Source organism: Styela clava, chromosome 12, assembly GCF_964204865.1.
Source record: "Styela clava chromosome 12, kaStyClav1.hap1.2, whole genome shotgun sequence".
Lineage (NCBI taxonomy): Eukaryota > Metazoa > Chordata > Ascidiacea > Stolidobranchia > Styelidae > Styela > Styela clava.
Window position 1 is genome coordinate 7,434,952 of NC_135261.1, and position 14,444 is coordinate 7,449,395.

At 35.1% G+C, this 14,444-nt stretch overlaps 2 protein-coding genes across 3 annotated transcripts; one reads left to right on the top strand and one right to left on the bottom strand.

The window, feature by feature from the left end:
• The first annotated feature begins 120 nt into the window (after nt 1-120).
• On the top strand, nt 121-7,858 carry LOC120329492 (uncharacterized). Its single transcript, XM_078118714.1, has 5 exons — nt 121-328; nt 4,664-4,802; nt 5,094-5,123; nt 5,407-5,535; nt 7,518-7,858. Exons 1-5 carry the CDS (start codon nt 170-172, stop codon nt 7,535-7,537), a joined length of 477 nt encoding a protein of 158 aa, XP_077974840.1. The 5' UTR covers nt 121-169; the 3' UTR covers nt 7,538-7,858.
• A 2,061-nt stretch (nt 7,859-9,919) lies between these two features.
• LOC120329507 (uncharacterized) lies at nt 9,920-14,103 on the bottom strand. Of its 2 annotated transcripts, none has more exons than XM_078118761.1 (4): nt 13,509-14,103; nt 12,037-12,103; nt 11,294-11,476; nt 9,920-10,512 (listed from the first exon to the last, which is right to left on the bottom strand). In XM_078118761.1, the coding sequence occupies exons 1-4, from the start codon at nt 13,509-13,511 to the stop codon at nt 10,373-10,375; spliced, it is 393 nt and encodes a 130-aa protein (XP_077974887.1). In that variant the 5' UTR covers nt 13,512-14,103; the 3' UTR covers nt 9,920-10,372. The 2 variants fall into 2 exon arrangements, with proteins under 2 accessions (XP_077974887.1, XP_077974888.1); XM_078118762.1 differs by lacking the exon at nt 13,509-14,103 and adding an exon at nt 12,178-12,860.
• Nucleotides 14,104-14,444: the final 341 nt, after the last annotated feature.

Consider the following 14,444-nt stretch of genomic DNA (forward strand, 5'->3'; position numbering starts at 1 on the left):
CTTCCAGCGTTCGGCACGCAGATTCATCGTTTGTACAGTAAATGTGAAGCTAATATATATTGTTAAACTGTTTAAGAGTTTTAAAGGTTAGACTTTTTATTTTCATACTTGTTTCTCTCTAGTAGGCTAATTGCATCGTCTATTGTTAGACAGTAATCTACTTATACGAATGGCATTTACAAATTTTCTGTGCTGTATGATTGTCCTTGTGTTGTTTGTCTTCGAGAATACAACAGGACAGACGGAGAAAGAAACATGTATTTCAGACATGAGAGCAGTAAGCAACATTTTAGGCCGGTATGGACGCTGTCGGGATCGTGACTGCGAGGTAGGTATAACAGTATATTCTCTGTACTCGGTCTGATAATATTTTAGACCAGTGGTCGGCAACCTTTTTCAAGTGACGGACCGGTAAAGTCTGACCAAAATGTTGGTGGACCACCTTTATACAAACGAACTAAGCCTATGCAATACATTAAACGCATTATGAAATTTATGTTGACAATATACTAAAAACGACGGTGATGCTATTTAACCCGATATCTGTATTTGTTTGATGGCCATTAACTGTTATCAATATTGAAAACCAGGCCTCATGTTAATACGATTTCGGGAAAGTTAAGAATGCATGTATCATTTTCTTGAGGAGATCTTATTCGGACTGATATGAGGCATTCTTATACAAGCGTAGAGATAACAATTGACCCACCATTATTGCGACATACTGACATGGCAATTGTTTATAAAGTCAGACATGCTGCTTAACAGTGTTGTGCAGTTGTCGGCAAACTTCGTGTACTTGCGGGCCAAATGTACACATTTCCGGTAGCGCGCGGGCCGCAATATTTCTATTTCCGCCTTCGAACAATCGCTACATTAATTGAACTTCACTTATTAATATCAATGTGAAAAATGATGATTTTATGGTAACTCGTCGTCCAAATGATGATCTGACAGGCGAGTACAAAATTTATTCTAATTGTAATGCATTTTAGATAAAGCTGCTCAAGGCCATATATTCTTCCGACCGTGCACATTACACCTTTTTCACTAGCCCACAGATGAGCTGTGGCGCAGTCTCGGGTCTCGGGGTCGAATTTTCGACGACTCGTTCCGTAACGAGTTTAACATTAAAACCCTTAACAACTGCGATGCTGACTGCGCATATCGAGCAAACCGGTTTTGGAATGCGCAAGGAAGAAAAATATTTTTCCGTCCAAGCACTTTGGAATGCTCGACCTTCGTTGCTCCGTTTCCCAGACATTTTTAATTTAAAAAAATCAAAATTAACTCGAACGATATACAACCAGCGCTACTTATTACAAAACAAGCACCGTACATCAGCACTTGTTACCACATAAATCCGTGTAGAGACAATAATAAATCTAGAATCATTTTTGGTTTTATGTATTAAATGTCGGGTCGTTCGAGGGCCGCAACAAACTAGCTCACGGTTCGCAGTTTTGCCGACCCCCAGCGTTGTGTTTGTCTGGTTTACTGTTGTGTTGGGTGCTGTTTTTTAGTCGTTGGGTTTGTGGTTAGATTGTAGAGGTTTTATTACGGCCTTTTCCGTTTTTGTGTCACCTCTCTGCGGACCGGCAGTAACCTTTCCGCGGACGGGCGATGGGCCGCGGCCGGTGGTTGCCGACCACTGTTTTAGACCATAATAATCGTTGATTTTAAGCAACAATGCATTATAGATTGTTTTTGTGCAATGATTCTAGATTTTCAAATTATTAAATTCTACCATGAATAATTGTTTAGATATATATATAATATTATATAAGCCGCAGATAAACCTTAAAAATTCTTCTTATACTTTACCATTGTAAAATTATTATGCCTATTTTACGAGTGCTTTGGCGAGTTGGCGCCTATAAACTGGTTTATATGTTTCAAGCCATGATTTTTATTCAAACCATTCAACAACCTTTCATCTAAAAGTACCGGTAGAAAAGTCTTAAAATCTGTCTGAGTTACAAAAGTGTCTGAGCGGCTTCTAAAACGTCTATTGTTACGTCACATTTCGCGTCTTGCTGATTAGAGATAATTTTACGGAAGTAAACAAGGAAGTCGATGATCGGAGAAACATCAATTCTCTCTTCCAAAGTTTAAAATCAGATTTCATCCATCTGCAACAAGTATGACGTCACAAAGTCGAAATAATTATGATAAATTCAGAAAAATATTTCATTTCTCCGCAAAATTTCAACCGCGTTGATTGTCATTTGCAATTATGGATGTTATTCAGCAATTATCATCAAATACTGAGGAAAGGAGAAACTTGGTGTATGCCACAAATGTGGCGCTTACAGATCTAGTTTGGGATGAGAAAGAAATACTTGGTCGTATTGGAGTACAAAATCTTACTTATGAGAAACATGTATCCTCGAGAATAACTTTTAATCAATGGGAAAGTTTTGCCGACGTGGAAGCTTTCTGGGAAGAAGGAGACAATTCAATTGATTTATTCTCATTTCGCGTCATTTGGCCTGAAGAAAGTACAAATGCGATATTTGCACTCAGGGCAGTTCAAAATGGATGTACTTTTTGGGACAATAATAACCAGAGCAATTACGCTATACCCAGGATATTTACCCTGCGTGCTCTATCGCCGCCATTGAATTCCGGTGACCAAGAAAAACTCGACTACTTGAACAAAACAGATACAGGACAATTGGAACCTACGAAAGCAACCGAGGTTGAGTCGAGGCACGGTCATTCAGAAAATGAACAGATAGAATCTGTCTCACTTATAAAGGAGAGCGAAGCAGACATTTTGCCAAATCCCTTCGAAAATATATCTGAATCTTCACACAAAAATACTGACGATAAATGTCCCGAGGACAGTCTTATTTTAACAGACACGAAAATAACATCACCATGCAGTTTGGAGAGTGAGATAAGAAAGGATATCTTGTCAAGTGAACCCACTGTGAACTAAACACAAGATTCAGACAGACCACGAGAAGAATCTGATATAGCAGAGACAAAAGAAGTACCAAAGAAAAGGAAAGGATTCTTCCGCAGAATTGCAAAACTTTTTTCTGTAAAAAAACTCAGAAAATCAAAATGAAAAAATAAAAAAATTTTATTTTGTAAATAATAGTGTTCGTTCACGTGTGGAGTGGAAAAACCCAAAAGGTTCATTCATACCACCGAAGATTAAGAGTCCGAACAAATCGCTTAAACTGAGCAAGACTTATTGGACACAAAATGGAACGTTTTGTTATTTGACACGAAGTGTACATAAGGATCGTTTTGTTATCATTATTGTGTTGTTGTTCTTGTTATTTTCCATTCCACTGTTAGTCATTGGCTCCTATGAAAAAATGGATTTCATCTTTAACTAATGGAACAATTGCTTTGAAATTTGAAAAAGAGGTCAAAGATTGTATTTTTTGCTAGAAGGCTCATTTATTTATTTCAATAATATTTGTGGGCTCCATGGGGTTCGCTTTTTTCTGCGATGACGTCATTGAAATTAAAGAATGCGCGTCGTGCCGTGGTTCCGTGACCGCATTTCAGCGATTTCGTGGTCAGACTACCGGTAATGTAAAAGATTTGATTCTATTTCGTCTCGGCTTTCCTGTCCATATATATGAGCATTGCTTTCATTACGTTGTTGTTGGTGTTCATTTTCTTGATGTTGAAAGAAAAACTCTTTTTCGACCAATGGCTTTAAAATTTCCAGTGGTTGGGAATTGTTGTTGTCGGTAGAGGGCTATTACTTTTATTGGGTTCCAAAATTTCTGTGGACTGCATGGGATTCGTTTATAGGGGTTTGCATACTTCATCAAAATTAAAAATTGCGCATCCTGTGGCCGCATCCATCTTCCGCGTTCGCGATTTGGTGGTCATTCGAAGTCGCGAAAGCTACGGTACGGTACTATTAAAGAATAGTTATCCGTACTACTTCGTTCTGGCTTTCGTATCTATATATTTGAGAATTGTTATATATGCTATTGTATATGCTTTAATTAAAAGATGGCAACGAATTCCGTTGTTTGTCTTTTTCGGCGGTGTGGCGCATCGTGCTAGGCTGACATGCCTAATAACGCAACGATATTATTTGAATATATTGGTATTAATTTGAACCAGTGCAGCGTATGCCAAATGCAACGCACAACAGAATTAGCATACAGTTAAAAAAAAAGAACACATAACGCTATAATTGACCCTAACCAAATGAAAATTCACGCCGACGAGTTCTCAGTACTACGTTATCAGCAAAACCTACTTTTAAAATTTCGTTTCTTGCAAACGAAGTCCACTTTATGTAAGTGATAAGCTCCAAAAATCTTGAAAAAAATTATATAAAACCAAATTCGCCACAAATTTATAGGCTGTTTATATACAAGGTGTCCATAAAGTTACTTTTCAATTTTGTTATGAAGTCAGTTCTCAATATATCTTAACTAGGTTTGTTTTTAATTAGTAATTGTTTTTTAGTATTTTTACCTTATTTAATACATCCCTGAGGGCCAAAACAATATATGGTATCGATAAATTCTCTTTCCCTGCAATTTGAAAAAAAAAATTAAGACTTTATGGACACTATGTATATTCTACGTTGAATGCAAATTCGAACCATTCAATAATAATTATATGAGAAAATAAAATTAAAATACAAGTATCGAAAACATTCATGTTTTATTTTTAGGCGGGTCCACCAGGGAAGCGCGGACCTGAAGGTCCAACTGGTGAAGTCGGCCCCAGGGGACCCAAAGGTGACAGAGGATCGTGTAATTGTGATTTGAGTTCCGTACAAATCTTAGAAGAAAAAATCAGACAGTTAGAAGGTAATTATATATAGGAAATATCGTATTGGATTTATGATATTTCTGCTCTCCTATTGGGATATTTCCATTTAAACAATGTCCACAAACAAAATATTCTGTAGGTACAACAATTGTGAGACTAAAACAATTTGCAAAAAATAGGCAAAATTAGAATATAAAATCTATTGTTTATCACCAAGCACCGCGCAGTGACTGCACACATTATTTTGATATCACATCTGTTGTTCCGAATTATCGTGATATGCTGGTAAATCGCTTACGTCAATGACTATTCTTTTAATGTATTTTCAGTCTTCCAACAGACTATCAGAGAGAATACAGGTAAATCGGAGCTCGACACTGCGAGGAATCTTTTAGTATCGAGGAATTATATTTACAGATTTTGATTAATATAGATCTCATACTTACATTTTTCATCATTCAAGTATTTATAGAAATGCAGCTATAAGACATTTTGCTCACACTAATTCGCAACGTAAGATCAACTAAACTTTTCATGTTTAAAAATATTTTTATGTACCGAAATTCCCCATGTTTGTATTTTATTATCAATTTTCTCACGATTTTGTTTATTCACAAAATTCATTCAACTTGTAATTGACAGAAATCTGCTATGCTGGAATCTCTACGTTTCAAATTCCCACATCTCATATCAGAGCATCGTCCACTCATCCGTCTTGTCGATTGAGCAACATTTTTCTGAAATCTAAAGCGTCTTGGTGTGCTGGCGCAAGTGAGTATATATTTTAACTCTCATTTTTATATCCTCCCCTTACGCCTTCTCTTTCTATTCCTTTTTCTCTCCTCGAGGTTGTAATCTCTCATTCCTTTATTAATATGTTAATTGCTCATACAGATAACCCATACCAGTGGGTTGAAATCGATCTTCAGTATGGTGGCCCATCGTTGTCACGCGTAAAATTGAAAATAAAAATAAAAAATAAAATAAAAAAACGAAAATAAAAAAAAATAAATGAAAAAACATAAAAATAATTGAAAAAAAAAATTTAAATTAAAAAAAAAAAATTAAAAATAACGAAAAAAAAAAAAATTAAAAAAAAAATTGTAAAAAAAAAAAAAAAAAAATTGAATGAAAAAGAAAATAAAAAGGTTGACAACGATGGTCCGCCTCGTGGCCCATCGTTGTCACGCGTTTTTATTTTTAGAAAATTTGCTTCTGCTTGGGACCAACGTTGTCAGGCTTAATCCTACGCGCACAAATGTGTTCCCTGGGTTTCCAACTCACTACTGATTTTCTCGAGCAATATTCAATATGAAAATGTTCTATAAATTCTCCATGCTACAAGTTCAACAAGAAGTAATATATTTATAATAATGATAAGAGAATATAGAATTGAATACGAAAATTCGGAAAATTTGTTTTTACGTGTAGAAGGTAATTTAATTGGAGAATGCTGGTTAACTACTCAGTTGTCTGGACACTCGCGATGCCGGTACCGTCTTACCAAATACCGGTAGTCGGTTATAGTCGCTTCGCGTCTGACCGTACCGGTAGCCATGCAATCACTCATGAAAGAATGGGAGATACGGATAGTCTCGTAGAATATAGACTACTGAAACACTCTCTGCGCCTGCCCCATATCGTACAGCCGTAACGTACCGATCCAGACAAATGATAAATCGCCTGTGCTCAACCATTTATTTCAATCCATACCTCGATCCTAGTAGAATATAGTGAGTCGAGGTATGGATTGAAATAAATGGTTGAGCACGGGCGATTCATCATTTGTCTGGATCGGTACGTTACGGCTGTACGGTATGGGGCAGGCGCAGAGAGTGTTTCAGTAGTCTATATTCTACGAGACTATCCGTATCTCCCATTCTTTCATGAGTGATTGCATGGGTACCGGTACGGTCAGACGGTACCGTACCGGCATCGCACGAGTGTCCAGACAACTGAGCAGTTAAGCAGAATTTTCCAATTAAATTACCTTCTACACGTAAAAACAAATTTTCATATTCAATTCTATATTCTCTTATCATTATTATAAATATATTGATTGTGGTTGAACTTGTAGCATGGAGAATTTATAGAACATTTACATGTTGAATTTATTGGATATTGCTAATAAAAGTCAGTAGTGAGTTAGAAACTCAGGAAACACATTTGTGCGTGTAGGATTAAGCCTGACAACGTTGGTCCCAAGCAGCATCAAATTTTCTAAAAATAAAAACGCGTGACAACGATGGGCCACGAGGCGGACCATCGTTGTCAACCTTTTTATTTTCTTTTTATCCAAATTTTTTTTTTTTAATTTTTTTTTTTTTTCGTTTTTTTGTTTTTATTTTTAATTTTGTTTTTATTTTAAATTTTTTTTTTCACTTCTTTTTTTTTAATTATTTTTATGTTTTTTCACAACTATTTTTTTTATTTTCGCTTTTTCGTTTTATTTTTTCATTTTTTTTTAAATTTTACGCGTGACAACGTTGGGCCACCATACTTCAGACACCGACATTGATAACAGGAATTGTTACACAAGGAAGACATGATATTTGCAGAACTTGTAATCAATGGGTCACAAGCTACAAAGTGTATTACGGCACTACATCTGTAACGACGCCTATTGAAAAAAACGGAAGGGCTAAAGTGAATACATAAGTCATAAGATTCCATCTATAGCTATAGCATAATAGTAAACGACACTCTGTTTAAAATATTTCAAATTTCCGGTGTAATAATTGTTTCTTTTTCAGATATTCCCTGCAAATTCTGACAAAAATACTATTGTGAAAAATTTGTTTGACGAACCGGTCACAGCCCGTTTTATCCGGATTCAACCAGTTGGGTATCACATTCATATGAGCATGAGAATTGAACTTCTCAGATGCTAATTATGAAGAAATTCCATCCAGAAAAAGGGAGATTTTAGGCTGCGTCCTATTTCCGTAGTATAGCTAAAACGGGTTTACCTTAGTACTATATGAATACGATGAATTTTTCGCAGCATTGTATACTCTACCAAATTTCTTTGATTGAATTTTGATATTGTATATTTTACAAATAAACACATTCGTTTGCAACTTCTTTAACATTACCGAGAGAGGAGTGTGGCAAGAGCGTTTAGTATTCGTGATACAGTCATTTTCATGCTCTATTGATGTTTAAAGGGATGATTAGTCTTGATAATCTTGAGTCAGTGGATATCATACAAATTTTACAAAGCAAGCGAATATTTGAACTGTTTGCAAAGTTGTTAACTGCATTTACTACAAACCAAACTAAAAGCGTAGATATAGATTAAATTTTCAATAAGTCGAAAAAATGAGTATCAGTGCGTTTTTTATCATACCGCAATTTACTTATCTTACACTTAATTTTAATGCTAAAATTGCGATTTCATGACTAAGGTCAATCCTTCTGAGCCTGCAAATTAGTATATCGGACTGCAGTTAGAAAAGTATCACGTACTGGGCAGTTGTGGATAAAACCTGTTGATAAGCCTAAACGAATGCTGTGTCATTGAGTTTTTTGATCGCCGCTCAAATTTCAGAGAAAGTGGAACATGCTAGTATCATCACCAGGGCTGAATGAATGAACTATTCAAAGCGAATAGTCAATTATTCGAATCGGTTCAGACGAGAGTCTCGAATCGCCGCCAACTTATCAAATATTGCATTTGTAAAATCCTCGACCTGCACCACCTCTCGTCAACGGATATGGTATCGATGTCTATATTTAAAATTTTGACATATTCGAGAACATATTATTGGACACGTAGTGGACATAACGATCGTTTCAATATTATGTTGTTGTTCTTTGACACGTTTTTAAAAAGTCGCTTTTTTCTTCGAATACTGGACCAATTCCTTTGAAATTTTCAGTGGTTAAAGATAAAAATTTTCTCCAGAAGGCTATTACTTTTTTTTTTGCTATGACGTCATCAAAATTATGTGACTCTACGTGTCCATATATTTGAGCATAGCTCTCTTGTTTTACATGTGTTTGCAACAATTGAATGATTGCTTGAAATTATACAGTTTTGCCTCCAATTTGACAAAAGTTGAGTGAAACTGTAGAAAATTAAATGATATGATGTCATGGCTGTACTAAACTTGGTAAATGTATTAATTTCATTTGGTGTTCGACGAAGTTATTTGCATTATAAACGAAACCTATCTTTTTGTTCATGATTCGTTATTCCTATTATATACGACTTGGTTACTGGTTATTCAGACAACGCTGGAGATACTTTCAGTGGGACAAAATGGATGAAATTCACGACAAATAATAGCGATCATCACACATATACGAATCTGGGGAAATTTGCTCTGTGGCGTTCACGGGAGAAATACCATAAAGGTAAACACAAGTCCTGCACTAACGAAATAAATAGGTTTGCATGGAGGGGATATACCATTATTCACTGAAATTTACCGAGATGAATATTTTTTATTAGTCCAGATGATTAGTGAAAATAAAAGAATACCAATATACCCGAACAAAGTCATTGTTACGGAAACTGTAGTGTAATGTTATGTGATACTTATGACATATTAAAAGCTATTGAACGACGACACTTGGACTTTCATTCCACCTATCCACCCAAGGCACTGTACAAGATTCCACTGCTTTGTAAGTAACATATTTTAATGTGTGTGGTATCTTTCCGGTTCAGCATTCCCTACAGCCTACACAATACACTACACCTTGAGTGAGATGGCAGTCATGGAATTTGAACCCGAAATTTTTACGCTGCTTCATTCACCAAGTCATCTCATTCACGCATTCTTACCAATCTGCAATATGGCGTTTGAGAAGGAAGAAAATGTCAGCTTAGTGTTGTTAGTGACAAGAATTTTGAGATCGATGTTTCCAAAACGTCGTGGTGGCGGAGAGGGGTTACAAATTGCTGCGTCATATACTTCAGCAAAATGAGTTTTAAACTCATTTCATGGGGTGAACAACAAGGCTTATTTATTATATCTCAAGAATTTTCATACATCCACAAAATATTTTCACAATGATTTTTATACTATCATTTGGGCGCATTTCATATACCTAAATGAGATTTGGTGGGGGTACCAGGGGTACAAACCACAGAATAAGTTAAAAATGTTATGTAAAAGTTCATGACACAATTTGAACAAACATGATATGTAAAATTTATTGTCTTTTTGGTAAGTTTGTAAATAAATGCTAACAGTAACGGTTGGTTTTTTCTATTACATTTCTAGATTAGCATGCACGAAGATATCTTTATAATATAAATATTAAGCGCACAAAAATTGATTAAATAACTCAAAATCATATTTCAGAAGAACAGTTTTTACTGAGGTGACCGTACATTTGAACCCACGTACATTTGAACCCATGCGTATATCCACGGGTTCAATCTATATGCGGGTGCTAAAACCCATGGGTTAGGGTCAGTATGGGTTTAACTATCCGTGAAACAAAAAAAATTCCATAGGTGCAATAGCATACAGGTGAAATTGTCATGGGTTCAAATGTACGTGGGTTCAAATGTAATGGAACCCTTTATAATATAAATATTAAGCGCACAAAAATTGATTAAATAACTCAAAATCATATTTCAGAAGAACAGTTTTTACTGATTTCCTTTGTCGACGCCTTCCATATCTTTTAAAAGTTTGATTATTATGGTTTTTAGTTCTTTCAACCTTGTTTCCATAAATTCTATCTGTTCATTGTTTGCACCGCTGTGGAACCATGTTCCGCATGCAGTTTCTGAAAAATAAAACTCGCGTGAGAAATATACTCATACATGTGAGGTTTTACATAATACTTCTACATCGTTGTATATAATTTAATATTCAGAAACTCTATAAAATTCTGAAATAAAGAAACATGATAAGTAGCAAAAGTACAGTACAGAGTATTTCCGGAGAATATGAACCGAAAACTGTGAGTCTGAAAGCTGGTAAAAATTAGCTCGAATATCACATGTGTTGGTGTTTATACTTGATAACCTGAAGTGGATGATAACAATGTTTCTTGAACCGGGCCTCGGCCCCATTAGGGCACCCCAAAGCGGTTCTCTGAACTCAACGAGCGAACCCCTTCACTAGATATCATTAGAGGTGACCAAATTACTATAAAATAATTTGATTGCGATTTGTTCAACTCCTTAACTGTATTGCATTTATTCGTTCACTTCTGTTTTTTGACTTTGACCCAATTTTAAACGTGTCCCATAAAATAACTAATGGAAAGGCGTTAAAAACAAATCTAGGTATAGAAGAGCAGGCGACCATAAGTTGTGAGAGTTAATAATCAATAAAGACGGCGATAAATCACCAAGAAGTAATCCAGCGGTACACAGAATTAAATTATTTTTCTGTAAAAAGATCATACAGCACAGATTGTTTTGGCAAAAGGGATTATCTATCTCTTTACCTAAGCTCACAAGCAATCAAAAAACTTACAACTTTTATTTACTCACCTGGAAAATCAAAATTACATGCTCTCTTCACAAATTCTTATGCTAAGAAAATTTTCAGTGAGTTACCTTTATAGAATAGCAGATCCCGGTACTCCAATACCATCAACACAAGCGTTGTTGCCAATATCAGATTTACTGCAATGTAAATCTTTTGTCTTTGTGGCCACAAGGTTAGATTTGTTGCATTTTTGCTCATTGTTACAAATCGGAAAAAAATATATTCCAGTATCCATTCCGTACTCGACTGAACTGCAACACAAAAACAAAATATTCATGAAATATATTATTAGTGTATTTTTTTCGCACACATTCGATAGGGTAACAAGCCCGTACACAAGAAATCAAGCTCTTTGTTGACGGATAGTGGAAATAGGAAGAAAAAGGAGCCTCCCGTTTATTTTCCATGACGAATTTTCTGCCTTAGCGAAGGTGAGTCTTATTGGTTATTCAACAGTACTATCAAACATGTAATAACAAATTTATAATTGAACAATTACGCACAAACACATACGGCGATATGCACATAAAGTGTACGTAAAGTCGTAGACTATGAGGTCGTTTTGAGAGTAGGGATGGGCATTGGATGGGTTTGGATATGTAGTCGGAGTCGAAACTTTTTACAGTCTGTAGTTGGAAGTCGGAGTTCAAAATTTTTTCAACCCGCAGTCGGGGCAAAATACAATTTTTTTTCGAATTCATAGCCCTTCATGTACTCACGTAGCCTAATCGACAACTATATTTGTTAGTAAATGACAGTCCAAATCACGACACCATTACAAAAACCAATTACTAGATTCAGACTCTCCTACCATTTTTCGTTTTCTCTTTGTACTTTTTTGATTTACTGCTGTTGGATGTTATTTGTTTCTTCGCCATCTAAAAATAAGGATGAAGGAGAACTAACTATGAGAAATTTCTTTACTGGTGATATGAGTATAAATTACATTTACCTTAACTTAAACTGCAACATAAATATTCTTTGAAATTCCTTTAAATAGTATTGAAGTCAAATATTGGCAAGCGTTGATAGGATATAGTCTGGTTGGTTTCTAAACCTTGGATTAGTATGAAATGAACGGAAACTTCTATTGGCTGAGTTTGTATCTGAACATTTGTGCAATGCGTCAGTCTTATTTTACTGATCGACGCGCCAAAAATGCTTAGTACTGCAAGTTTATATGTTCTGTAAACAAATTAGCTTTACAAAACAAAAACTGGACCATTGGTTTTCAACTTTTTTGGTGGACCTCCAATGTTCTCCATAAATTGATCTCGTGAAAGGTTTGAGATTGGTCTTTGCCCAGCTAATCTATAGCGATATGTGCGCTTTGTTTTCAAAATCTAATGTATTTCAACTGTATTTTTACTCTTATTCGCGAATATATTTATAAGATTTTTCTTATATATCGAACGAGAAAAAAAGCACAGAAAACTGGCTCATGCCGGGCCACGGTCTGTTTTGATTGCTCGTTTGAGTCCAATTTAAGATTTTTTAGCTTGTTTAATTTAATTTAAAGATTAGGTAGGACACTGATTATCTGCTTGTTGCTAGCACTGCAACAAGAGTTTGAGTTCACTGCAATAATCTAATGAGATTCGATCCTTGTTCTGCAAATCAATCTAAATCGGACGCTCAAACCTTAAAAGCTGACAACACTGTAAATATATGTATAGCTTCTCCATATGAAGATAGTAAGTGGTAGATAGTAACACAATATAACATAATGTGTTATGAAAAAACGCAAAATATAGATATTTCACAGTAGGCCATAATATAGAAATTTTTTAAAAATTAATTCAGCCCTCTCAGAAAAGGGATTGAAAAAAAAAGAGATAAAATTACTCATAAAATATATATAAAATTGCTGATTTTGTTGATAGTAAAATTACTTTTGAATAACAATAGAGTTGTGTAGTGTTTTACGGGGTCAGCAATATTATTCATAACTAAACTGTAAAAGTAATACTTCCTAGCCTGACTCAGTTTCATGTCACTATTTGATTTAAAGATCTATCTACTCTACAACATTAAAATATGCAAATTGTTTGTGGAACAGATATTTAACAATTTTCAATCTATTTTTAATTCAAGCGAGTTATCAACTAGTAAACAGTAATATGCACCATGGGTTTGTATATTTTTTTTATAATCGAGATTGTAATTTGGCTGATTATATAATATGAATTGCTATTAATCATAAAACACCATAACCTGTCATGCTCATATTTCGTCTTGTGGCTGTACAATACTTTATAGTTTATAATACCTTATTACACTTACCATTTTTTCGCAACTGTTTTACCTGCGAAGGCAAATGAAAAGAGTGCTATAATAATAATTGTTAAAAAAAACCTAGCTTCGTATAAAGCTCTATATTGTTATCATGTTGTCGTGAAAAAAAAAAAATTCCCTTCAACTGCCTGACCAATTGCTTTGAAATTTTTAGTGGTTGAAGCTTGTTGTTGTCGGCAGAGGGCTACCACTTTTATTTATATAAAAAATATCTTAAAAATTACGTGCTATGGTTCCGTTAGCACATTTCAGTGTTCTATTGGTCAGACTACCGGTTCTACGAAAGATTTTATACAAATTCGTTTTGGTCTTCGTGTCCATATATTTGAGCATAGATCTCTTGTTTAAAAATGCTAGTAGGCGTAAAGTTTTGTATAAACAGCTTACGGGACAAAGACCGACAAGTTTCGCAGCACTTTATCTCAATGCTCACCGATTGAAATTAATTATTGAAGCGTTTATTGCTTATACGTCTGGTGGCGTCCTGCTCGTGGTACTCAAAAAATGCGCTTAATCAAAAAGTCATAATTTTTTCATCACGCTACGGATGTAGTTAGTTCTGAGCGTGCGCTGTCGGGCAATATTGCAGGATAAATGTCTCATGTATAAATGTATATATAACAACAGGTCGTTTTGTGCTGTGTTGAAAGATAACTCTCTGCTGTCCCTGGCTTGTACTTGGAAGTTCGGAGGGCACAGCAAATAAAGTGGCCTAAATAGGGAATTGGTATATTTTTCAACGGGAAAAAAATATTGTCCGATTGTGCCGGTAGTCTAGCCTTATCAGAAATGCTTATTGTAGAAGATTACTTGTACAAATATGTACTAACTATGTCTGAAAACTTATGTTTACACCTCTTTGATATATTTTAAAGGTGGTAATGATGTTGTTGACACGTTTAAGTACGTACATGGAAGCGTAAT